This window comes from Drosophila rhopaloa, unplaced genomic scaffold (assembly GCF_018152115.1).
Source record: "Drosophila rhopaloa isolate 14029-0021.01 unplaced genomic scaffold, ASM1815211v1 contig_3, whole genome shotgun sequence".
Classification (NCBI taxonomy): Eukaryota; Metazoa; Arthropoda; class Insecta; order Diptera; family Drosophilidae; genus Drosophila; species Drosophila rhopaloa.
Genome location: NW_025335123.1, coordinates 19380315 through 19405505, shown reverse-complemented (window position 1 = coordinate 19405505; position 25191 = coordinate 19380315). Strand labels below are relative to the sequence as shown.

The window sequence follows — 25191 nt, the reverse complement described above, 5'->3', positions numbered from 1 at the left end:
GATAGTGCTGCCACATTCGGCAAATGCAAAAAAAAAGCTTTAAAAAAATAGCTGACAACCAAGTTTATTAATCTAATGTTTGTAGCAGTTTTCGTTTAAACGTGGATTATGTGCTTTTTTGGTGTATTTTTTATTATTAATTATTACTTACAAGAAAAATAGATTTACAGAGATTTTGTAATATCGGAAACAATACATTTCTGGGGTTGCTTGTAAATTTATTGTTTAACGGTACTGTTAGCTTATTTTTGCAATTTGGATACAGGGTAAATGTGTATTAATCTAATTTAACACTTTTGTGTGTTAAACAAAATTGTGAATTCGAATAATTTTGCTGATTGAAACTTTTTTCTATGATAATTCAACTTCTGCGGGTAAAGGATTATATCGATTTTGATTGAACCCCGCCTTAAGATCCATTTCCTGGTTACAAAGGGATGACGGACGCATTGGCTTCGGCGGGGTTTGGGGTTTATCTTTGGGACTGGCAATATGATTTTTAAGGATCAGCAGATCCGATTCCGATTCGTCTAGTAAATCCAAACTAGCCAAAGTGCTATTCCTATCACTCTTTTCTCCCAGGACTTCATTAATGGTATCAGATAGGTTTTCCTGCTGCTTTCGTTTTTCCTTCAACTGCCTTTTGGCTATCACGTCGTTGACGAGATCCTCGATGCTGGGCGTGATATGAAGGGGTGGGCGTTGTCCGCGGGATAGGAACCAGCTGTCCGCAATGGCCATCAGTTGCCCAAGAACAGAGCCCAAAAGTTGGCCCACTAATTCACCCCCTGTCAAAGTGGCATGGGTGACGACCTGGTCAATGGAGAATTCATTGTTGCTGAAAAAGGACCGCAGGAACTCCTCATAGATCACCTCATTGCCGCCACCCACTGTGGGTAGCAGCCAGAAGAGGAAGAGAAGCTTGATCTCGTTTAAGAACGGAATGAATGTCACCAGACTGGCTGTTATGTAATCAAAAACCACGTAAACACCATAAACGATCCAGTACGACAACCACCTGCGGAGTTCAACCTCATCGCTTCGCCTCTGACCATTCAGGATCTTGTAGGACGCGAATGCCGGGTATAAACAGCCCACCAGTAGGGAAATCAGGCGCACCACGTTCGCATAAATCATGGTTTTAAATATGGCGAACTTAAAAATTTTGGAGTTGCTGAAAATATTTCTGGGATTTGGTTCTCGAATTGGTATATGAATTTGGTATGTGAATAAATGAAATATGAGGAAGCGCCTGCTTCAGCTTGCAACGTTTGTTGACAGTATATAAGAAATAAATAAGAAAATAAAACTACATATTGACTTGAATCTGAACATTTTTAGAAGAAATAAAAAATGCATGGGAAAAAATAGATGGGATATAAATCGGCGAGGCATCACTGGCCCCCAGGGCATATGCATCAAGCAGCGGCGCTTTACAACACTGTTAACGGTTTTGAAAACAAGAAGCGACGCGATGGAGCCAAATAAAAATTCAGAAAAACCACAAATAACGACTGTATGTTCGTCGGCTCTATTGAATAACGTGTCCAGCATGAGTGCCGATTCCTGCGATGATTTATCCGACATTGAACTTAAGGATGTGCCCGCCCAGCTGGAAACGACCCTGAAGCCCCGACCCTACGAGGCCAGCACTCTATTCAACATCGACCTAGACGAAAGTAAGTTGATTTTTGGTCAGTAAAATCAGGGATATGCTTACATCTATAGTTTCTTGTTAAGTCTGGGGACCCAACTCGCAGGAAGAGGCGTTGCAGGAGTACAAGGAGCGCGCCCAAAAGGATCAGCAAAAGTTTTTCGACTTCGTGATGAAGTCGGCACTGGATCTGGGCAATCGGACAGTAAACTACAAACCCAACGAAGAGCAGCAGCGGTACCTCGATCAGGGCCCCAATTTGCAGAACTTCGTACGGGGCTCCCTAGACTTTATAAATATCGCCACCCGATTTCAGGCAGAGCACGAGGAAATGATGGAGCTGCAAGACAACATAGAAGATCAGTATCGGTTCTTGCGAAACAACATGGTCAACAACGCCTTCCACCAAAATCTAGCTGGCTAACGATGAAAGTCATTAATAAATATGGAAATAATATAGCCTTGTAATTAATAAATAAACCTATGATCGGTAAAGTTTCCCTAATGATTTTTGACAAACATTTCAGCTACTTTAATCTGAAAAGCGGTTTTAAAACTCCATTACACAATGAGAAGTTCCGCGAATCAATTAAATTGGTCAAATCAAGAACAGAAACTTTGAGACTTACTGACATGTATATAATGCAACTTGACATTAAACAGTCTTTAAGAAAATAAACAATAACTAGCTTGCTTTCTTCACTAAAATGAAAACCGATCAAATTGAAAAGAAAATATTTGCCTGTATATAAACTCAAGTTAACAACGGTTTTGGTTTATGTTATTGTCTACTTAGGCGTTAGGTTTAATTTAAATTGTGTGGTTGTGAGCTGCTCATTCTTTGTTCCAGGCGGCCAGGTACTTCATGAGGTCTGTGAGGCTCTCAAAGTCTGTGCGGCTGGCAGGCGGTTCGTCCTTGGTGATTCTTGGCAGTGCGTTGCCCATCTTGAGGCGAAACTCCGGGAACTGCAAGAGAACGGAAGCATTAGTTGGAAATTCTAGTCGCCAACTGGAGGCAGTGCCCACGTCTTTGGCTCCGGACAGCTTCCAGAAGCCGTAGCAGAAGGCGCCGGTGCCCATGACGGCATACAGAGTGCCCCATCCCAAGGCCCGCAGGGCCAAGGTGGCGCCCTCGTCCATCAATATCATTCCTTGCCGCGTTCCAGCCTGCTGGAGGACCTTGCTGTCCGTCTTCTTCGCGGTGGCCAGCGTGCGGGAGAATCCAAACAGAGCGGATACGCCACCCACTAAGCCCAGAAAGGCGCCGGCTGCAAAGCGGAGGAGGAGGTGTACCTCAGTCAGGTCAGGGGAATAAGTGCCAGTTGGGAGAGGACAACCCACCCTGGATGCGAAACTTGCGCTCCTTCTCGGCCGCCACTGCATCCACGTTGGTGCCGGCCTCGCTCATCGTTCCACTGCTTTTCTGCGCTGCTACTGCGATGTATTGTCGTAATTAACCAAATCTAAACGCACAGCTGATTGACCGCTCTTGACTTGACCGGCCGCAATTTCCCAGCACTGCTTCGGCTGTCGTTGACCAGCACTAAAAACAAGGTTGCCACCTGGCCTATTTTACTTAAATTCATTGAAAATTGTTCTTTTAATTTATTTACCTTATAAACATACAAATTAAACCTTTATGCGCGATTTCCTTAATTTGAACGTATGTATTTTTAATTGTAACGCTGCGCTGTCATTGTTGGGTTCCTTAATATCCACAGATTGTTTCATAGTCAAATTATGTCGAAACTTTCATGTTGCCAATGCAAACTGCATTCAATAGATGAATTAATTATTTTGAAAATGAAAATAGCGAAATTGAACAATTTTGTTTTTTCAATTGCAATTTATTTGCTGTCTGACAATCTAGCTAGTCAATAAACAGCTTTTTAGATACTTATCTGGCAACCATCCGCGCATACCGTATTCTTCCGTGGTGTTTCTGAAAGTCGCTGCGGTCACACTTTTTGGTCGGCGTTGTCCGCGTTTTCACATCGCATCGCGTAAAAAACGGGGAAATTCGCACTCGCAACCGCCTGTAGAGAACGAAAGTTATAGAATGCACGGCCAGGGAGCCAGCAACAAACAGTGATTGTTTACCCCGCTTTGTTTTTGCCCACGCCCCCGCAAAATCCGCGTCGTGCAAATTCCTATTTTTTTGTTCGTCTGCACGAGGTGAAAAGTGTGACGACGCAGCAGAAAAACAGAAAGCAGCCCCACTTTCTGCGAATCGCAGTCGCCTTCGCCACTGGTTCCCCCACGCTAGTGGCCACCACCTCCGCCGCTGACCAGGATGAGTACCACCACGGACTCAAAGGCGCCTCTGCGCCAGGTTAAGCGCGTACAGTTCGGCATATTGTCACCTGATGAAATTGTAAGTGCAGCTCCGTCCGACGCCATGTTGAAAAAAAATTGTAAACTAGAATACAAATTCGCAATCACCCACAACGCATTCTGTGGGAGTTTTGCAAATAAATGGATATTATTTAATATACACATGTGTTGTTGCCCTTTGTACGAGGTTAAATCCAATGATATTGATTTGGGTCTGCTTTGAAAGTTGTATGTGGATTGATCTGGGTTGGGATTACATCCTCTATATTTAGGATATTCAGGGCTGAGCTGAGTAAATATAGATTTTTGTTGTAATGAGTGTTACGGATTTAAGAAGTTACAGTTATTTAATGTTAACTCCAATGCTATGTACTTTCTGTATGACAGATTGTATTTCATGGATCTTAGATAAAAGAAATTCCTTACAAAATTAGAATTTTATGGTAACAAGTGAAAGTCATTAGCATTCTTAATTTGTCATCCATAAATGGAATATACGAGGGTAACAATAGTTTTCAGTTGTTAGAAAATGCAACAAGTTATCCTACCGATATTTTATTTTAATGTGGGTTATTCTATATACTTTTCAATCTGCCTTTTGTGTGACTCATCGTCTTCCATCGAATACGGGATCAAAATCATGATAAAAATTACATGAAATAATGAAATAATAATTGTTTACCTAGATAATAATCAACACCTATTGTGGTAAAGTAAAACTTAATCACTAACATTTACTTGGAAAAAGTTTTGTTTTTGTACATACTAGAATCGTTTTCCAACTGAATCTTTGTTGATCTCAATACTTAGGGTATTACATTATTTGGATTAACTACAACAAAATCTTACGTAATGTTTACTTCTGATTGTATTGCTACACTTATCAAGTACCTTAAATAAACAAAAAGTTTTATATTGGAAGAATGTTAACTGAATTGAAAACGAAGTCAAGATGAACCTACCAAATATTCTCAATAAAAATGATGAAGAAAAACAATTTAAAGGAATTTCAGAAATAGATGTTAAAGTCTATTAAATAAAGTATGGATCATGATACTCATGAAACTCCCTTCCTGCTTACAGCGCCGCATGTCCGTCACAGAGGGTGGCGTCCAGTTCGCCGAGACGATGGAGGGCGGTCGTCCGAAACTGGGAGGTCTGATGGATCCGCGGCAAGGTGTCATCGACAGGACGTCGCGCTGCCAGACGTGCGCCGGCAACATGACCGAATGCCCCGGACACTTTGGACATATCGACCTGGCCAAACCAGTGTTCCACATCGGCTTCATCACCAAGACAATCAAGATCCTGCGCTGCGTATGCTTCTACTGTTCCAAAATGTTAGTCTCGCCCCACAATCCGAAGATCAAGGAGATCGTGATGAAGTCCAAAGGACAGCCGCGAAAGCGTCTGGCCTACGTCTATGATCTGTGCAAGGGCAAGACGATTTGCGAGGGCGGCGAGGACATGGACCTGACCAAGGAGAACCAGCAGCCGGATCCAAACAAAAAGCCCGGCCACGGCGGTTGCGGTCACTACCAGCCGTCAATCCGGCGGACGGGACTGGATCTCACCGCCGAGTGGAAGCATCCCAACGAGGACTCGCAGGAGAAGAAGATCGTGGTGTCGGCGGAACGTGTTTGGGAGATCCTCAAGCACATCACCGATGAGGAGTGCTTCATTCTGGGCATGGACCCCAAGTACGCGCGGCCCGATTGGATGATCGTTACCGTCCTGCCCGTTCCACCTTTGGCCGTGCGTCCAGCTGTAGTGATGTTCGGTGCGGCGAAGAATCAGGACGATTTGACCCACAAGCTGTCCGATATCATCAAGGCGAACAATGAGCTGCGGAAGAACGAGGCAAGCGGAGCGGCGGCGCACGTGATCCAGGAGAACATCAAGATGCTGCAGTTCCACGTGGCCACGTTGGTCGACAATGACATGCCCGGAATGCCTAGGGCCATGCAGAAATCCGGAAAGCCCCTCAAAGCCATCAAGGCGCGTCTCAAGGGCAAGGAGGGCAGAATTCGTGGCAACTTGATGGGTAAACGTGTGGACTTCTCCGCTCGTACTGTCATCACCCCCGATCCCAATCTGCGTATCGATCAGGTCGGTGTGCCGCGCTCCATTGCCCAGAATCTGACCTTCCCCGAGCTGGTCACTCCGTTCAACATTGATCGCATGCAGGAGCTGGTGCGGAGAGGTAACTCACAGTATCCAGGAGCCAAGTACATTGTGCGCGACAATGGCGAGCGTATTGATCTGCGCTTCCACCCGAAATCCTCCGATCTACATTTGCAGTGCGGCTACAAGGTGGAGCGACATTTACGCGACGATGATCTGGTGATCTTCAACCGACAGCCCACGCTGCACAAGATGAGTATGATGGGGCACAGGGTGAAGGTGCTGCCCTGGTCGACGTTCCGTATGAACCTCTCGTGTACATCGCCATACAATGCCGATTTCGACGGCGACGAGATGAACCTGCACGTTCCGCAGTCAATGGAGACGCGTGCCGAGGTGGAGAACATCCACATCACACCCAGACAGATCATCACGCCTCAGGCGAACAAACCCGTCATGGGTATCGTGCAGGACACACTGACTGCGGTGCGAAAGATGACCAAGCGTGATGTGTTCATCACGCGCGAGCAGGTGATGAATCTGCTGATGTTCCTGCCCACGTGGGACGGCAAAATGCCGCAGCCGTGCATTCTTAAGCCACGACCCCTGTGGACGGGCAAACAGATCTTCTCCCTGATCATCCCCGGCAACGTGAACATGATACGTACGCATTCCACGCATCCGGACGAGGAGGATGATGGGCCGTACAAGTGGATATCGCCCGGCGATACCAAGGTAATGGTGGAGCACGGCGAACTCATCATGGGCATTCTCTGCAAGAAGACGCTGGGTACTTCGGCCGGTTCGCTGCTGCATATTTGTTTCCTGGAACTCGGTCACGACATCGCCGGCCGGTTCTACGGCAACATTCAGACCGTGATCAACAATTGGCTGCTTCTCGAGGGCCATAGTATAGGTATTGGTGACACCATTGCCGATCCGCAGACCTATAACGAGATCCAGCAGGCCATCAAGAAGGCCAAGGACGACGTGATAAACGTTATCCAGAAGGCCCACAACATGGAGCTCGAGCCGACGCCGGGTAACACTCTGCGTCAGACCTTCGAGAACAAGGTGAACCGTATTCTGAACGATGCTCGTGACAAAACTGGTGGCTCGGCCAAGAAATCCCTCACAGAGTACAACAATCTAAAGGCTATGGTGGTGTCCGGCTCCAAGGGTTCCAACATTAATATCTCTCAGGTGAGTTATTACCTAGAGCTTTCCTTTCGAATAAATCTAATCGATTGGTTTACTTCTCTTCCAGGTTATTGCTTGTGTGGGTCAGCAGAACGTAGAGGGTAAGCGAATCCCTTACGGATTTCGCAAGCGCACTCTACCCCACTTCATCAAAGACGATTACGGTCCCGAGTCCCGTGGCTTCGTGGAGAACTCGTATCTTGCCGGCCTGACGCCCTCCGAGTTTTATTTTCACGCTATGGGCGGTCGTGAAGGTCTTATTGATACCGCTGTGAAGACAGCTGAAACCGGTTACATCCAGCGTCGTCTTATAAAGGCTATGGAGTCGGTGATGGTCAACTACGATGGCACAGTGCGTAACTCGGTGGGTCAGCTCATTCAGTTGCGTTACGGCGAGGACGGTCTGTGCGGCGAGCTGGTAGAGTTCCAGAACATGCCCACGGTGAAGCTGTCGAACAAGGCGTTTGAGAAACGTTTTAAGTTCGACTGGAGCAACGAGCGATACATGAGGAAGGTGTTCACTGACGATGTGATCAAGGAGATGACCGACAGCAGCGAAGCCATTCAGGAACTGGAGGCGGAGTGGGATCGCCTGGTCGCCGATCGTGACAGCTTGCGGCAAATCTTCCCCAACGGCGACTCCAAGGTGGTACTGCCGTGCAACCTGCAGCGCATGATCTGGAACGTGCAGAAGATCTTCCACATCAACAAGCGCCTGCCCACGGATCTCTCGCCCATGCGAGTGATCAAGGGCGTCAAGGGGTTGCTAGAACGATGTGTTATTGTGACTGGCAATGATCGGATATCAAAGCAGGCCAACGAGAACGCCACGCTACTGTTCCAGTGTCTGATCCGCTCCACGCTGTGCACGAAATACGTGTCGGAGGAGTTCCGTCTGTCCACAGAGGCCTTTGAGTGGTTGATCGGAGAAATCGAGACGCGTTTCCAGCAGGCCCAGGCCAATCCCGGCGAGATGGTGGGTGCTTTGGCCGCTCAGAGTTTGGGAGAGCCCGCTACACAGATGACACTGAACACCTTCCATTTCGCTGGTGTATCGTCGAAGAACGTAACACTGGGTGTGCCGCGTCTCAAGGAGATTATCAATATATCCAAGAAACCCAAGGCTCCGTCGCTAACCGTATTCCTTACTGGCGGTGCTGCCCGCGATGCGGAGAAGGCCAAGAACGTGCTGTGCCGGCTGGAACACACCACTCTGCGCAAGGTGACTGCTAATACGGCTATTTACTACGATCCGGATCCGCAGAGAACGGTGATATCCGAGGATCAGGAGTTCGTGAATGTCTACTACGAAATGCCCGACTTTGATCCCACACGCATCTCGCCCTGGCTTCTCCGCATCGAGTTGGATCGCAAGCGGATGACGGACAAGAAGCTGACCATGGAACAGATTGCCGAGAAGATCAACGTGGGCTTCGGTGAGGACCTCAATTGCATCTTCAACGACGACAATGCTGACAAGCTGGTGCTGCGCATTAGGATCATGAACAACGAGGAGAACAAGTTCCAGGACGAGGACGAGGCCGTCGACAAGATGGAGGACGACATGTTCCTGCGCTGCATTGAGGCCAATATGCTGTCGGACATGACGCTGCAGGGCATTGAGGCCATCGGCAAGGTGTACATGCATCTGCCGCAGACGGACAGCAAGAAGCGCATCGTGATCACAGAGACTGGAGAGTTCAAGGCCATTGGCGAGTGGCTGCTCGAGACGGACGGCACCTCGATGATGAAGGTACTGTCCGAGCGCGACGTGGACCCCATCCGGACATCCTCCAACGATATCTGCGAGATCTTCCAAGTGCTGGGCATCGAGGCGGTGCGAAAGTCCGTCGAGAAGGAGATGAACGCCGTGCTGCAGTTCTACGGCCTGTACGTGAACTACCGCCACTTGGCCCTGTTGTGCGACGTGATGACCGCCAAGGGCCATCTGATGGCCATCACCCGTCACGGCATCAACAGACAGGACACTGGTGCCCTTATGCGTTGCTCCTTCGAGGAGACGGTGGACGTGCTGATGGACGCCGCCGCCCATGCGGAAACGGATCCCATGAGAGGTGTGTCCGAGAATATTATTATGGGCCAGCTGCCCAAGATGGGCACCGGCTGCTTCGACCTGCTGCTCGATGCGGAGAAGTGTCGCTTCGGCATCGAGATTCCCAACACGCTGGGCAGCAGTATGCTGGGCGGCGCCGCCATGTTCATCGGCGGGGGATCCACGCCGAGCATGACGCCACCGATGACGCCGTGGGTGAACTGCAATACGCCGCGTTACTTCTCGCCACCAGGCCATGGTAAGTTATCCTATTGTCTTATTCTTGCTTTTGTAGTGAGCATTATTTAATGTACTAGTCAATTTTTATTTTCTTTAGTATTTAAAATAAATTTGCATACAAATTATGTTAATGATAAATTTATTAAATTATGTTATGGAATAATATTCGTATTTTCTCCACTTTATTTCGATATCCCCAACTAACATTTTCCTTCTCTTTCTTTCTTGTGTTTGCAGTAAGCGCCATGACTCCCGGCGGACCCAGTTTCTCACCCTCAGCGGCCTCGGATGCCTCCGGAATGTCGCCTAGCTGGTCGCCAGCTCATCCGGGTTCATCGCCTAGCTCACCGGGCCCCTCGATGTCGCCGTACTTCCCGGCTTCGCCGAGCGTTTCCCCGTCATACTCCCCAACTAGTCCGAACTACACGGCCTCATCGCCCGGCGGAGCCTCGCCCAATTACTCGCCTTCAAGTCCGAACTATTCGCCGACATCACCGCTTTATGCGAGTGCAAGTCCACGTTACGCGTCGGCAACACCAAACTTCAATCCCCAGTCGACGGGTTACTCGCCCTCTTCATCTGGATATTCGCCAACATCTCCGGTGTACTCGCCCACGCCGCACTTCCAGTCGAGTCCGTCATTTGCTGGCAGTGGCAGCAATATGTACTCACCGGGCAATGCGTACTCGCCTGGCTCGTCAAATTATTCACCCAATTCACCATCCTACTCGCCGACATCACCATCCTACTCGCCGTCAAGTCCTTCCTACTCGCCTACATCGCCTTGCTACTCGCCCACGTCGCCTTCGTACTCGCCGACGAGTCCGAACTACACACCCGTAACACCCTCCTACTCGCCGACCAGTCCGAACTACTCAGCCTCCCCGCATTATTCACCGGCCTCGCCAGCTTACTCGCAGACGGGGGTGAAGTACTCGCCGACATCGCCCACGTACTCGCCGCCGTCACCGTCGTACGATGGCTCGCCAGGATCACCGCAATACACCCCAGGATCGCCACAGTACTCGCCGGCCTCGCCCAAGTACTCGCCGACCTCACCGCTGTATTCGCCTAGTTCGCCGCAGCACTCACCCTCGAACCAATACAGTCCCACAGGATCGACCTACTCGGCGACGAGTCCGAGGTACTCGCCCAACATGTCCATTTACTCACCGAGCAGCACCAAGTACTCGCCGACGTCTCCAACGTACACGCCCACAGCCCGCAACTACTCGCCCACGTCACCGATGTACTCGCCGACGGCGCCATCACATTACAGTCCCACAAGTCCGGCCTACTCGCCCAGCAGTCCTACATTCGAGGAGAGCGACGACTGAGGAAAGGAGGACGGGGGCAGTTCCCCCAGCACGTCCAGGTCCCCAGAGCGGTCGAACCGTAGCTAAGACCCGTTTGCGATCGATCTTCGGAAGGGGAAGGACGGGGGCAGTTGCCCCAGCACGTCTGCGATCGATCTCCGCAAGGAGTCGGGCGAATTTAACAATTTAAAGTCCTCAAAACATAGCAGATATGACCCGCAATAGATAGGCATTACTGCTTGCATTTTCAATTTCAATTAGGTTATGCATAATTCGCAATGGATATAGTTTTACTTTTCAAGTATTGTGTCTAAAACGTATCTAAAAAATTCGGAAACAGTTTTATGGAAATGTGAATTTTACCCCATTCTCATTTGCACACATTGATACAAATTGAAATGCCTAACAGGATGCAACATTTATTCTTTGATTAACTGTTGTGTATACAATTGTTTACTTTGAAGTGGCTTATCACTCCTATGCAATGGATATTTAACTTTTTTTTTACATCTCTTTTTTCTGGTCTAAAGTTAGTAGCAAGACTATAGTTTATAAGCATAAAGAGGATAAATGGGATTACTTAAGTGCGTATTTAACCAGTAAACACCAAACACTATATATAGCGTTTTCCATTTGTACTATTTTTTAATTAACCGGCTTAATTGTTTTCGCCAGCAAAATGTTATCACCCACAAGTTATGTCTGCAGCCAGAAACGTTTCGTAACTACGTATATAAGTATAAAGACCGCAGACATGCATATATTACTATCTATATATTCATATATATTTTTATGACCAAAACCGAAAACTTTTTGTAAATGATGACACAAAAAAATAAGTAGAAAATTATTAAATAAAAAAAAAAATTACTCAAAAACTCCAGTTTGTTTATTTCATTCATTTTCTGTTCAATTATTTAAAAACATTGTTTGATCCTTTTGTTTTTGGAAACTTTCTTTTTGGTAAACTTCAACTTTTTAACAGAATTATTAAAACCATTAATATGCAAACAATCTAATATTTGTCTTTTTTACCCATGCATTTGCATATTTATAATAAATCGATTATTGTTTCCAACATAGATTATACTTTTTAAGTAAGCAATCTTAAAAATAAACATTAAATCCGTTCGCTACGTGAAGTTGAAATGATTGTCGAACCATTGTAAGAGTTTTTAATATTTCAGTGAGTTAAGCATGCAGTCTAATTAAAAAGAAACGAATTTGTGATAAAAAATATGTATTAGTTTTTCAGTCGAATATTTCGTTGTAGTCTACACGTTCAATCCCATCCAGATTCCGATCTTCGTCCTCACTTTCGTCGCTCTTATTCTGTAACTCCGCTTCTGGCTTCGAATAACCGAAATCCCTCAGATCACGAACTAATTGTTTCAGTGCACTCTTTCGGGAATCATACATCTTGCCAAACCCATCGTGATTGGGTTTAAGGAATGAGTACTCGCCAAATTCCAGCGGAACGATGTAAGCCAGCGACTTTGTGATACTGATATACACGGTGCGTCCGCGGATGTGATGACGTAGTTTATCGATTGGGAATCTAAGAGTCAGAATGAACTGCTGTATCAGTTCCGAAGATTTTGAGGTTGCCCTAAAGAAAAGCTGGGATCCGAGGAGCATAGTTTGGTACTCGTAATCATCTTCTAGCAGACACACATGCAACTCCAAGGTAGAAGTGGTCTGATAGTAGGTCACCGACGGTCGCACCACATTGTCTGGTAGTTGGATTGGTATCACAACTTGATTAAGGACTTCAGTTGGATCGCTGTGCACTTGACCGGACTCCTTTACCGGCTCTTTTTTATCTTCCAACTGAAGGCGGGCGCAGTTCATTAAGCACTCGTACAGCTGAGAAACTTGGTCTTCGTTGGAGTGCGGCTTGGCGTCTTCTTCTGTTTTACCCGAATAGTTTTCTACCTGGTTACTCGATGCGTCTCTGATCGTGGATCTAGTTTCCTGTAACTTTGGCTGTAGCTGATTATCCCTGCCCACCTCAAGGGCCACCTGCGCCAGTCGTAGGCATCTGCCGCTTAAAATGGTACCTTTGTTCTTCTCGAGTTCGTTTTTCACTACTTCCTGCGTCTCCCTCTCCGCGTTTTCCTTGGACTCCTGAACCTCCTTCTCCTCCTCCACTTCCTTTTCTTGTATTAATACCTCCTCGAAGAAGTCCAGGATCATGTTGGTCGCCTCCTCACATCTTTTTGCCAAAGTGGACTTTATCAGCTTCTGGGCAAGATTCAGATGCCGCAGATGCACTTTGAATTGGCCCGCATAAACGATGGCCACCAGATTCCGGACGAACAGGGTGCCTGCGGTGGCGAACTGAATTTTGGCCTGAAGAAAATGATCCTTGGGTAGTTGGGTCAGCATGCCTTTCACATTGCGGCAATCCTCTTCAGTCCAGCTGCGTTCCCCGGAGTAGGGCACCAAGCCGAGAAGCCGCAGATCGCAGGCCATCGGTGGCTCCCGCTGCATTGCCTCCGGACACTCAAACAGTCGTCCACAGTCGGTAACAAAGATTCGCGTGTCCGCGTCTAGGGCCTGGACTTCCACCGACAAATTAGATTGGACTATGTTCACATTTTGTATGGGCGCCACTTTCAGCACGCGTACCCGCTCTTTGGTGAATGTGGTGTTGTACAGACAGATGACTCCGACCACAGGTGGCCAGTAGCGAGGGGACTCATTATTCAGCATCAGCTGCATGCGCATCTCCTGCACTGCCGGATAGGGCAGCGTCTTCCAGGTGCCTTGGGGCGGCATGTGCTCTAGTAGACGGACGCAAAAATGGGTCGGCGAGTAAACCTGCACCAGCTTTACCTTTACATCTCCAGATGCGGGAATATAATCAGGACGTCTGTCCGAGTGGGTCACGTGATGACGATTCTCACACACGGAATCGTAACATTTTCCCAGCACTAGAATCTGGCTGCACAGAGTTTTCTGTTCGCTCCTGGCTTTATCCATCTCCTGGCGTATACGCTTGGCCAGCGCAACTACGCCGGGATCCACCTCCTGATGCAGCTGAAGAAAGTCCACGAGACGCGGCAGTTCCCGATGGTTGCTGTCGTCCATAAGCACCAGCGAATGCAGTGACACTTTCACAGGGCCGACTTCGGCAGCCAAACTGTTGCTTAGATTGCCGGACAGCATAAGGTGCCTCATTTTAAACTTGCTCCACGAGATGCTCATGCCGTGATGGATCAGGGTGTGCGCATCTCGGATGATCAGTTCTGGGCAGTTGTCCGTGCACAGCAGGATCACGCCGCGACTATTCGCCTGCCAACTATGCACCTGCTCGCGAACCTCCATGTCCGAATTCTGGTAGTAGGGCAGGCAATTGTAGCGCTGATCCTTCAGAGCCACCACTAGGCGCTGCATGTCCCTATCATCGACGCAGTAAATCACCGTGCGGTAATCGTTGGGTGGGCGCTGCTGCAGCATCTGGATCACTGCATTGACTTTGGCTGATGAGGGAACCAGGGAAATCCGAATACGTGTTCCGCCGTACAGAGCTGCCTCCATTATATCGCCGAATACAAGAGCCGGCTGATGATTGACCGCGCTTAGTTTGGCCATTAGCTCTGGACTGTATGTCTGGGAAACCATAACCACTTGGGGAGAGTGTGTTATGGGCAGAATCTCCTGCAGCACCTGCTGCGCGTTCATCAGCTGCTCCTTGGACATTAGATCCACATCATCGTAGACCAGAAACTGAAGGCAGGGGAAGCGCATTAGACCGGGAGCCTCCTGCCAAAACCAGACCAGCTGGGCAGGAGTGGCTACCAGGCAACCTACTCCGTTCAAGAGACGCAGAAAGAACTCCGAGCTTTTGGTCGAGGGAACATTGAGGGTGAGCGTGAACCATTCCTCGTTGTATGTCTTGCGCAGCAGGGCGTGGCACAGGGCGCTCACCTGGCGGACGCGACGCAGATCGGGCACAAGGATCAAGGCTTTGGCGCCATACTGTTCCTGTTGCCAGGATCCCGGCTCCAGATCCTTGGGCCTGCTTCTGCTTTCCCGTATGGCCTTGCATACCGCATGACAAACTGATGGCACGTACGAAAAAGTGCGACCACTACCTGGAGCTCCCACAATCATCGCCCCATGTCCAGCTCCTCCTGCCAAATGTGGCCATGTGTAGCTCTGCAGGCGCAGCAGTCTATTCAAGCCCAATTTCCTCATCGTGTCCAGGATGTGCGGCAACATTGAGACCTCCGCGAATTGCCGAGCGGGACGCAGTTCGTTTCTCGCATGTGCCACCACATATTCGGAGCAGTTGGTGACCACCAGTGGGCGAATGGCATCCTTCGCAGAGTAGGCGTCGCCGACTTCGTAGTCCGTGTCCTTGCTGCTCGAAGTGCCGGAGCTGTTGGTGCTCTTCTGTCTGATCTTATCCAAGTCCTCCATTATTTTGGCAAGCTTTTCGTCGGAAATAATGTGCATTGCGCTTTTTGGACTGGAAAACTACAGGCAAGTTTAAAACTTAGTTAAGTTGGCTGCGCCTGCGGCCTGGAATCCGTTATCGATAAGCTTTACGACGCCATTTTGAATCGGGTAATATTTGCACTGAGCATTTTTAATAGAAAGGCTTATCAATTTCCAATTAAAATGGATTATTCATAGCAGTTTGAGAACATAGGGGAAAACTCAAAAACAAAAAAACAGTATATATAATTTTAATTTGCATATTTTTGAGGTTCTATCCTTTTCAATTAAAAAATTTTTAATACATACACAGGTAATGTTTTAAATTGAATTTAATTGTTTTACTATAATATACTGTCAGTTTATGAAAACTCGTTATAAGTGCTTTTCATGAGATTACGATTTATATAAATTGGAATTTAAGATAATATGCGCGAGTAATCCGTTGTTTTAATGTAAGTGTAGTGGAAGGCCATTATTGATAACTGTAATCTCATCCCAGCTGTCCGTCAATCGGTTATCGAAGCTTTCCGTCAGAACAAATTTCCAAAATATGACAAGTTTTTTAAGTGAAATTTCAGGGATTTGAGAGCCAGTGCGGCCAGTCCTGGATCTCATTATAAAGCGTCAGTCCTGGACTCTGGGTGCTGATCACCTGGGAACCTGCGATCAGAGCGTAATCCTCGCTCAACTCCCCCTGTCGCACCCCGCAGGCCAGAAGGGCTTTTGCCGCCTGCAGAGCCGCATCCGTTGGAAGTTTATCTGTCGAGGATTGTGGACATATAGTGCTCCATCTGGAGGAGAAGATTAGATTAGCACTTACCCACGAAGTTTCCGATGAAGGCTATGCCCGTGCCATTGCCATTGTAGCCATAGGTGTGTGCTCCCCGAATTCCCCAGCCAGTGCCCTCGTAAACAATGCCATCACTGCCAATCAGGAAGCTATAAAAGATCGCCGGTTACACTGGTAGTTAGTTGAACTTAAAATTACATCTTAATTACACCACTAAACTAAGTTTATTTATTCCAGTATCATAAAATTATTATTTTACAGCCCTACCTACCGAATGTTATTTGAAAATTTCAAACCCATTCTCCCTATAATATAAATTTACGACATCTGTGCCTCACTCAGAAGTAGCCTACCGATTTAAATCAATTTTATAAGCCAAATCACAAAAGTTATTTAAAGTCTTAAAATTTAAATCTTAATTTGTGGATACTTTTGAGTTAAGAACTCCTGTTAATTTGAACTTGTTTTCTTCTAATCCGGTTGTTTTAAAATATACTACATGTAATACAATTTTATCCCTGTTCCCACTTTTGTGATAATATGGCATTGTTGAAAGCCACATCCTTATAAATAAGTATTTAATATAAATATTTATAAAATCATATTACTTATTAAAAGCATAAACGAATTGGGAGCTGACATATGTATGTATAATACGCTGGTTATGTATTTATGTCTAAAATTATGTCTATTCTTACTTGTAACTGATATCGTTGTATTCCAGCTCCTTTTGATGATAGTTTTGCATGTTCTGAAGAATCTCGGCGCACTTGAGCAATCCGCTGCACTCGCTGGTGACCGTGTGATGGATGATTACGAAGCGGATGGGTCGGATTTGGTAATGGAGGCCCAGCGATGGTTTACCGCCCCATTGGCGCTTCAGCTTGATGGTCGGACAATTGTCCGGCCGATGTCGCGGCCTTCCGGCGGTCACTATCACTAGAATCACCGCCAGCACCACCACAAATAATAGCGAACAAAAGCGAGCGGGGAACATTGTGTGCCAAGATCTAATGCCGGATGAGAACTGCTCTCGGCGGCTTGGCTTATCAGCAGGTTTTATCACCGCCAGTGATCCGAGCTTTCACGATTTATTCCAGAGCTTACGATCCGCCAGAGCAACAGGGGACTCCCGTCCACTGGCCATCTCCCGATCTTCCGATCTCCGCGTTCTTTGTTCGGTTCTTTTTCTGTAGCATCATATAAAACAGGTTGCAAACCGATCTGCGTTGGCATTTCCGATTTCCAGCTAGTGACGAATGCTTCCCAGAAGTAATAAAGGGTTTGTGACGCTAAGACTTAGATTATAAATTATAATATAATGTACTTATAACCAATTTATTTTACAGATTAGCTAAACATCTCAGAAACAATTGGCTGATAACGGGGACTTGGAGCGTAGGAACAGCAACAACATCATTCAATACAATACTTAAGTGTGATCTCTGCTTGGGTTTTTAAAAAGTGTTCTCAAAACAAATGTAAGTATTTACCTGCTTTCCTTTTTTTCTTTAAGGACTCAAGAATCTTTTACAGTTTTCAAAATGTGTACATACTCCTTATAACATTTATTTTCCTTTAATATATAAATATTTTAAGGTTTGCTTATAATCAGAACACAGTCCTTTGAATGGTGTATATTTTTTTATTTAACAATACCTTAAAGACTTAAGTACTTTTTCAATAAATCATTTAGATTACTTAAAAACATTATTTTGAACGTTGATATTAATTCAATTATTTCCCTTATGTCTACAAAAAGTAAATGTAAAGTAAGGTAAAGTAAAGTAAGAGTAAAGTAAATAAGTACTTCATAAATACTTCAGATTATTAGAAAATTAAACTTGAAACTTAAAATAATCTATTTAAATATGCCTTTATTCCTAACAATGACGTTTTTTTTTATTTCTTTTTATAGGACCTCTCTGGACATACAAGTCAGTTCAGTTCAGTCAATAAGTCGAGATTTAGACAGATGAAAAAGATTGATATGAAAAAAACCTTAGAACTAGACAGAGACTAAAAACACTACAAGGACATTTTCCTTAGATCTTAGATATTTTTCTGTTCAGGGGAACTACTTTAACGTTTTCTTAGGTTTTTGAAGTTGAGTCATATAGTAGGAGGGTATAAGAAAGTAGAGCAGAAGATAGTGGAGCTGCTTCTGAATAATTAAACATATGCCTCTGAATGCCTACGTCATTATATGTTCGCAGGCAGATAAAGAAAATGTTCTTTAAAAAGAGCAAAAGAAAGAAAAGAAATATATTTTATTATTACCCTGACTTGATTACACTTGCATGTACTAAGCGAACACATTGAGACACCCGAAAAAATAAACACTCGCCTCGCCCACAAGTATTCATAAGCACGACCTGCATGCCGACATGTCGAACATTCATTCAACCAGTGATCCATGCAATTAAATAATTGAGAATCCGAAGTGCTAATGGCCCCCTTTTCTGTTTAATGGGCAACGACGAACCCATTTCTCCTTAAAATGGAATATAAAGGCATGGCTTTAAGGTTGGTAACATTTTAATTATTTATCGGAGGAGCCATTTCATTTTTTGGGTCAAAGACAGGCAGGTATTAGTTGCTACTCTGTAAGAAAATTCACCCTTTTTCTGTGTTTTGAAATTTATTTTTAATTTAATATCTTTTATTTCGTTGCTTGAAAATAAAGCTGTTCTTCTTCAAAACCTCAATCAAAAAGGAAAATTTCTCTATTTTACTTTTTTGATAATGAAGCTACCTTTTATTTAAATACTTTTTAAGAATTACTTTTACTTAATTAGTTTTATATTTTATTAAAGGTAAAAGTAAGCAGTTGGTTAAATACTTGCCGGGAAAGACAAACAATATTTTTATATGGAAGCTTATGATTGACCCCCATCCGGTGGACATGTTTCTGATGCCTTGTCTCTATAAATTGTCTATTACTCATGGTGAGTATTTGCATGCTTTAAGGTTCCCCTCCGAAGGCGATCCGCATTGCTTTTGCATTACGCTGCCAGCTTGAAGAGCTCTGTTTTCTCATTCATTGTGTTTTATTTGAGTTATTGATAAAAGCTATTTGGCTGATAACTGCCACCCACTGGGGCGGCGCCGGCTCCGCATTTGCTGCATTACTCATAGCCCTCTCTCTCAAAAAGTTTACGAGTACACAGAGAAAAGAATGATCTAATTTAAAATGATACCACCAAAAATAGCCCTTATTCAAGAAAAACTACATACAAATTTTTAATTAAAATGTTATGTCTGCAAGTTCAAGTAAGAGTTTTCTGAGAAATAGACGTAAAACAAATATTTAACTCAGATTAATAAAAAAATGTAACATTATACTTGTTTTTCAATGAAAGTCAATTCAAACATCAGTTTCTCGTTTAATAATAATGTGGTTCTTGAGCAGTTGTATCAGATATTCAGGAAGCAAAAAGTTATTTTATTATTATCAAATGTTTACGATTTATTTGATTAGCAGTAAGAATAGATAACGGACCTAAGCTTTATTAAACACGAAGATAGGTATGTCAACATACCATATACATATGTACAGTTTTTCCTATGACATTAAAGTACAATTATTTCTTGCAGTGCACTCTCTTTCGCCTTCACCCACTCCGTTTACTCTACACTCATGTGGCGCTGAGTCAGAGGAAAAGTTTGAGGAGCTTTGATGGTCCACCACCGACCGACTACCAAGTTTAATTCCTTTCTTTTTAATTGCCAATCGGAGGGCGGCTAATGAACAGTGTCAAGGGGGCGTGGCTGGGGCCTAGTTGCACTTGAAGATTACAAATATTAAGGTTGGCCGCTCCACCGCTCCGCCGCTCACACGATGACATCATGACGTCAGGCGTCATTTATACCGCGATAGTCACAGACACAGCCAAGTCAATGCGGTCGCCGCCTTTCAGCGAGCACAACTTGTTGGCGTTGGCTGAATTGCCTTGCGGATGCCCTGGACGAAATCACCACCGGGTAGCATTGACTTGGACAAGGTTAGTCATACAACTATACTACTATAGTACCTTGAAATTCATAATAGTTATATTACCAACCCAATATTTTGATAGCAAAACTCGGTTAAACCGTTTTTTGAAATATGTTTGTGGCTTTTATAATTATTTTTAACTCAAAATGATATGCCTGAAAAACCTCTTAATCATTTCATATTGTCGAGAACATTAGAAATTTGTTTAAAAATAGAATTTTATTTTTTTAAGTTATTTCCTTTGTACATTTGATTACAAGTTGTGGCTCTGTGACTAACATTGAAGAAACACTTGATTGTTTATATTATAATAGCCATAAAGGAACTAAAAATGTACAAATATTAAGTATTTGAATTTTATTTTTGGCTTAAAAACTGGTCAGGTGTTAAAATTAAGTTTCAAAATCTTACTTATTTGTAAGTTTTACAACCTTAAGATACAGATATTTTACTGAATGCAATGATGCATTTGAAATCTAGAACATGTATGGGAATCAAGGCAAATTTCTGACAGCTTTGCAAAATGGTTACCAATCTTAAGAGTTTCCTTTATCATACCCGATAACCTTTGGGTGATTGCCTCTTTCCAGGGCATCCGCTGGGTCGGGAGGCAGTAAATCCGTCTGGAAGCCTTCTGCTACCTCTTGTTTTGTTTTCGCTCACAGCTGCGTCGACTGCGACGCAAATTCGGGGCAGAGGCAGAAGCAGCAGCCAAACGCTTTTATTTTTCAGTTTCGGTTTCAGTTTCGTTTGCAACGTGCGCGCGAAAAGACGCAACTGTCCAGTCCAAAAGTGCGAGAAAACCCAGTTGGCCGAGTCCTACGTCGAATTTTGAGAAAAGTAAGAGTAAGATCCACATCGAAAGCTATAGATATAGAGGTGCACACACTTTTTTTTTTGGCTGGTACTATATGTGTTTTTTTTTTGATTATTCGAAAAGCGCGAGGATTTTGAGTTTTCGGTAATTTGCTGTGCAATAAAATGTTGATATTTTTTTCTACAAGTATTTTCACTGTTTGGCCATTAAACTGCATTATTATTGGCAGCGATGATATCATTTCCAGAGGTCGAAACCGCGAAACGAATGCGAATCGTGTTTGCTGGCGAATGCAGTAGGGGAATATTCTTATCAGCAAGCTGGTTTCTTCGCTTCATTGATTGGATTTTGTCATTTAGAAGTTGGTAATAGCGGCCTTTTTCATCTTTTTTACCAACAAAAACCTCGAAGGGCCCAAACAACCTGTTGCCCAAGTTGGTTAGCATATGTACATATGTATTGAAGTCGTGATATCATGTTTAGGCCCATTTGATTCTTTAGCGGAAATCCGCCGCCTAATCATCATTCAAAATATTTAGTTTTTTGTTTTCGCCTAATGTCGCACATGGCTCCAATTCTTTTTCTCTTTTGTTTTGTGTTTTGTTTTTAATTTTGGTTTCGGTTTGACGCTTTGGAATTGGGGCCACACCCCTTATCAACCCCTTACCTCACCCCTGGGATATACATATGTATGTATGTACATACATGTAGTACATACCAACATCACTTCTGTGAATTTTGATGAGCATCATCATCAACATTGTGTGTAATTTATTGCGTCATCGATGGCGTCATCGTCTTGAATAATGCGCCGCCGATTTTGAGGAAGGCCTAAGTTCTAAAATCCAACCCCATTCCACTTCCCATTAGACTTTGAAAACACGTTTTGTTTTTGTTTTCGGGGTTTGGGTTCTCTTGTTTACTTAAAAAGTTCTATAGATTTTTGAAATTCTTAGCATTTATTTAATTTATTTTATTCCTGATTTGAGATTTTCTTTATTAAATATTGAAAACATGTATCTCTTGATCATTATTTCCGATCTGTTAATGAAATTGAAATATTGTGATTATTTATCAATTCCAGTTTATGCTTTATTGTTATTGAAGTTGGTCCATTTATTTATTATAAATAATTATGGCATAATACATTTAGTAAAAATGTTAAAGAACATATTAAAATAAAATGGCCATTAATTTATAAAAGGTGTTTTGTTTTTGTAAACCTCAAACTCCTTTGGTTTAATTTGTTCCAGCTATTTGTTTAGCTTGGCTTAATTTGCTTGATTACTATGTTTTGGATTTAATTGTAAACAAATTGGACCCCGTATTGAAGTCAGAATAAAGTCTTTATTAACGCTCAACCTACCAGATCTGACATTCCACGAATCAATCAAGTCAAACGGCGAAACGGAGCTGTTCTGGAATTTGCAAATATTCTCGATTAAACCCACCCACAGCATCTGTACACTCTAAGTGTGTGCCCCAATTTCGGGATCGCTTTTCCTCAGCTTTTCAAACGAACAGCAGGCAGCGGACCATTAAGTTCATGACGTTACCGGGTATAACATATGTGTATATGTGTATACATCTGACCGTCTCCATTCCTAGGCGAACATATAGACGGGCGATCTATCTATTTTGTTCGCTTGCCGATCCCCGAAAAAGGGGGGGAGGGGAAGACTTGTTGAGAGGGGGGGTCGGTCAAGTAAATAGATTTTTCCGATTCTCCCACTGCCGCTGATGCTTCAATAACGCTTTTGGCGCTTTTTCGCCTGCCCAGTTTCGTACGCTCGCGAGGCCGGCATTGAAAATTGTTTTAAAATTAGACAAAAACCAAAAATCCAAAACAAAAACAGCAACAAATAGATGGCCAAAAATACACAAACATTGTGTGGATACTGTGCAGATCGATGGGCGTGGCAAGGGCGTTCGATCTGTAACAGCTGGGCAAAAGAACAAAAACACGCCATATGAATAACGATATTGGAAGATCTGTGGAAAAACAAGGAGACATTACTCACATTTATTGCACACTTCTTTCGTTTACTTTTAATTATCAGGAGAGGTCTCTGTCATGAAACGAAAACATGTAGAAATATTCGGCATGAGTCACCCACATAGATCGCACGATGAATTCAGTACTTGCTAAAATATATGAAAAGTTGAAATTATTAACTTTCAAAACATTCCAAAAAAGATAATGAAATGTTTTGATTATGAAATGTTTATTTGATTTTTAAACTTTTATGTAGCCTTAAAGTTTTAATAAAAATAATTAGCATTGTTAACTTTTTAACTTAAAGAAGGAAGGATAAATTTAAAAAGAAAAAACGGATATAAAAATCGTTCTGTTCTATTACTTTACTATTATTTTAAACCATATCTGTTTTGTCATTTTCAGACCCCACCTTTAATACCCCGAAAAGCACCACCGAAACAAAGCCAAGATGTCGCACTCAGTGACCATTACCCGCACCACCACCAGCACCACCAACACCTCCTACATCGTCCTGAACACGGGCTATCTGAAGACCTTCCCCGGAATTCTCAAGCTCTTCCAGCTGGTGAGTTAATTCTCAAGATTGCCATTAAGTTAAAACCAACTAACTAAATTGCGTGATGTTCAGATCATTGGTGCCGCCATTGTGGGAATTCTGGCATATAACTATCAGGATTACCGCAACTATTACAGCAGGGGCCAGCAGGATCTGTTCCAGTATCTTATGGCCGTCACCTTTATGATAGGAACGTTCTGCTTACTCCTCGCCTGTCTCACGTCGCTGAGTACGGGAGGCATTATTGCCAAGACGATCTATGTGAGTATTATTCGAGTTACAAAAATGTCCTTAATGTAGTTAATGCTGTCTCGTTCATAAGCAAGTGTATAAACATTTGTTTTCCCTAAAAAAAAACCAATTAATATAATAATATATAAATAATATTATTAGTGTTTAATAATTAATAATTGGACAAAATATCATAGAATGAATTTTTAAGTGAGTTACATACCTTAGTTTAGGTGTTCTAAAAGAGCATGTCAAAAAACGTATAGTAAGGAAATGTTAAATTACACATCTTTTAAACTTAGGATGGTAATTGAATTTGAAACTTATTTTTTAACAAAGCATTTTACTTATTAAAACACGTATTTTCATATTGTGATGTTTGAGGAATGTTACGAGATTCCAAATTAGATTTAGGGATAATTGGAAACGTCAATGTTAAGTGTCTTGTCTTTTTTAGAGTTATTTATTTACAAATACTGTTCTCTACTTTTACTTACTTTCCGTTATAAGAAAACTATACTTTTTGGTGCCACAATATACAAATATCACCCATTTTGTTTGCAGGAGCTGATTTATCACAGCGTGGCCGCCATCCTGATCCTGGCCTCGTCCACCTTCCTGCTCATCCGGCTGCGTGACGTGAAGCACGATGCCTATATGGTGGCCGGAGTTTTGGGATTGGTCAATGCGGTGCTGTACTTCATCAGCGCCTTCTTGGCCCACCGATCCTACCGCGGCATTTAAGCGTTAACCAACCAAACCCACCGCCCACTCGGCAACTCCCAGCCCCTCGGCGAGTGTTCAAGGGGAATCAGCAATCTCGAAGCATTTGTTCTTCCCACATCTAACCATCGGGCGAACGGAGGAGGCCATGGCCCAGGCGTAGATGTACAGAAAGTGGGTGCCAAGCGGCGGAATCTTTGTTGTACCGTGAATCGTTTTGTGGCGCTAGTTACACTTACTTTTATTTTTACTGATGTATACAACATTTTTTTTGTCTCACTTTCTTTTTTACCAAGCAATTGTCATGTATTTCGAATAAAGATGTGTGTCTATATGTTTTTCTAAAAATTTGCTTGAATTTCGGTTCAATTGTGTTTCCACTGTTTTACTGCTTATTTGTGGATTATTTAGTTGGGAACGTATTGCATACTTTTGGCCCCGCTGTTAAATGTTAACGGCTGTTGAACTGCTTTCTTTTTTTTTTTTTTAATATTTTATTCACTGGAATCTGTTAAGTGCCTTCTGAACTTAACCTAGCGTAATTAACGAGAAAGAAATTTTATGCATACATAGTAGCCTTTCTTTTAGTCTTAGCTACATGCCACCCGTGTTTTATGCCACATTTTGGCAAGCCAAATAATTTTAGCAAAACAATTTACGTTTTGGAATGAATCGGAAAGTGGTGAAGAACGTTAATTTGTGTGTTAG

The 25191-nt window shown here is 43.8% G+C and overlaps 7 protein-coding genes across 9 annotated transcripts; 3 read left to right on the top strand and 4 right to left on the bottom strand.

The window, feature by feature from the left end:
• Positions 1-197: 197 nt before the first annotated feature.
• Positions 198-1235, bottom strand: LOC108049968 (uncharacterized protein T19C3.4). The gene has a single exon (XM_017131397.1). It carries the CDS (start codon positions 1135-1137, stop codon positions 352-354), a length of 786 nt encoding a protein of 261 aa, XP_016986886.1. The 5' UTR covers positions 1138-1235; the 3' UTR covers positions 198-351.
• Positions 1236-1420: 185 nt separating this feature from the next.
• On the top strand, positions 1421-2149 carry LOC108049946. Its single transcript, XM_017131353.2, has 2 exons — positions 1421-1679; positions 1741-2149. Exons 1-2 carry the CDS (start codon positions 1475-1477, stop codon positions 2076-2078), a joined length of 543 nt encoding a protein of 180 aa, XP_016986842.1. The 5' UTR covers positions 1421-1474; the 3' UTR covers positions 2079-2149.
• Positions 2150-2377: 228 nt separating this feature from the next.
• On the bottom strand, positions 2378-3171 carry LOC108049947 (transmembrane protein 242). Its single transcript, XM_017131354.2, has 3 exons — positions 2996-3171; positions 2681-2922; positions 2378-2620 (listed from the first exon to the last, which is right to left on the bottom strand). Exons 1-3 carry the CDS (start codon positions 3060-3062, stop codon positions 2489-2491), a joined length of 441 nt encoding a protein of 146 aa, XP_016986843.1. The 5' UTR covers positions 3063-3171; the 3' UTR covers positions 2378-2488.
• A 433-nt stretch (positions 3172-3604) lies between these two features.
• Positions 3605-11394, top strand: LOC108049983 (DNA-directed RNA polymerase II subunit RPB1). The gene is made up of 4 exons (XM_017131443.1): positions 3605-4028; positions 5072-7315; positions 7380-9624; positions 9843-11394. Exons 1-4 carry the CDS (start codon positions 3948-3950, stop codon positions 10940-10942), a joined length of 5670 nt encoding a protein of 1889 aa, XP_016986932.1. The 5' UTR covers positions 3605-3947; the 3' UTR covers positions 10943-11394.
• A 394-nt stretch (positions 11395-11788) lies between these two features.
• Positions 11789-15433, bottom strand: LOC108049984 (putative ATP-dependent RNA helicase BoYb). The gene has a single exon (XM_017131444.1). It carries the CDS (start codon positions 15383-15385, stop codon positions 12173-12175), a length of 3213 nt encoding a protein of 1070 aa, XP_016986933.1. The 5' UTR covers positions 15386-15433; the 3' UTR covers positions 11789-12172.
• A 248-nt stretch (positions 15434-15681) lies between these two features.
• LOC108049986 (peptidoglycan-recognition protein SA) lies at positions 15682-17267 on the bottom strand. The gene is made up of 3 exons (XM_017131445.2): positions 16859-17267; positions 16191-16309; positions 15682-16129 (listed from the first exon to the last, which is right to left on the bottom strand). The coding sequence occupies exons 1-3, from the start codon at positions 17155-17157 to the stop codon at positions 15945-15947; spliced, it is 603 nt and encodes a 200-aa protein (XP_016986934.1). The 5' UTR covers positions 17158-17267; the 3' UTR covers positions 15682-15944.
• Positions 17268-17329: 62 nt separating this feature from the next.
• Positions 17330-24831, top strand: LOC108049987. 3 transcript variants are annotated; one of them, XM_017131447.1, is made up of 7 exons: positions 17330-17442; positions 17510-17641; positions 18977-19108; positions 19758-20164; positions 23376-23538; positions 23602-23790; positions 24325-24831. In XM_017131447.1, exons 5-7 carry the CDS (start codon positions 23422-23424, stop codon positions 24502-24504), a joined length of 486 nt encoding a protein of 161 aa, XP_016986936.1. In that variant the 5' UTR covers positions 17330-17442; positions 17510-17641; positions 18977-19108; positions 19758-20164; positions 23376-23421; the 3' UTR covers positions 24505-24831. The 3 variants fall into 3 exon arrangements, with proteins under 3 accessions (XP_016986936.1, XP_016986935.1, XP_016986937.1); XM_017131446.1 differs by lacking the exons at positions 17330-17442; positions 17510-17641; positions 18977-19108; positions 19758-20164 and adding an exon at positions 20907-20997; XM_017131448.1 differs by lacking the exons at positions 17330-17442; positions 17510-17641; positions 18977-19108; positions 19758-20164 and adding an exon at positions 20918-21003.
• The last annotated feature ends 360 nt before the right edge of the window (positions 24832-25191 follow it).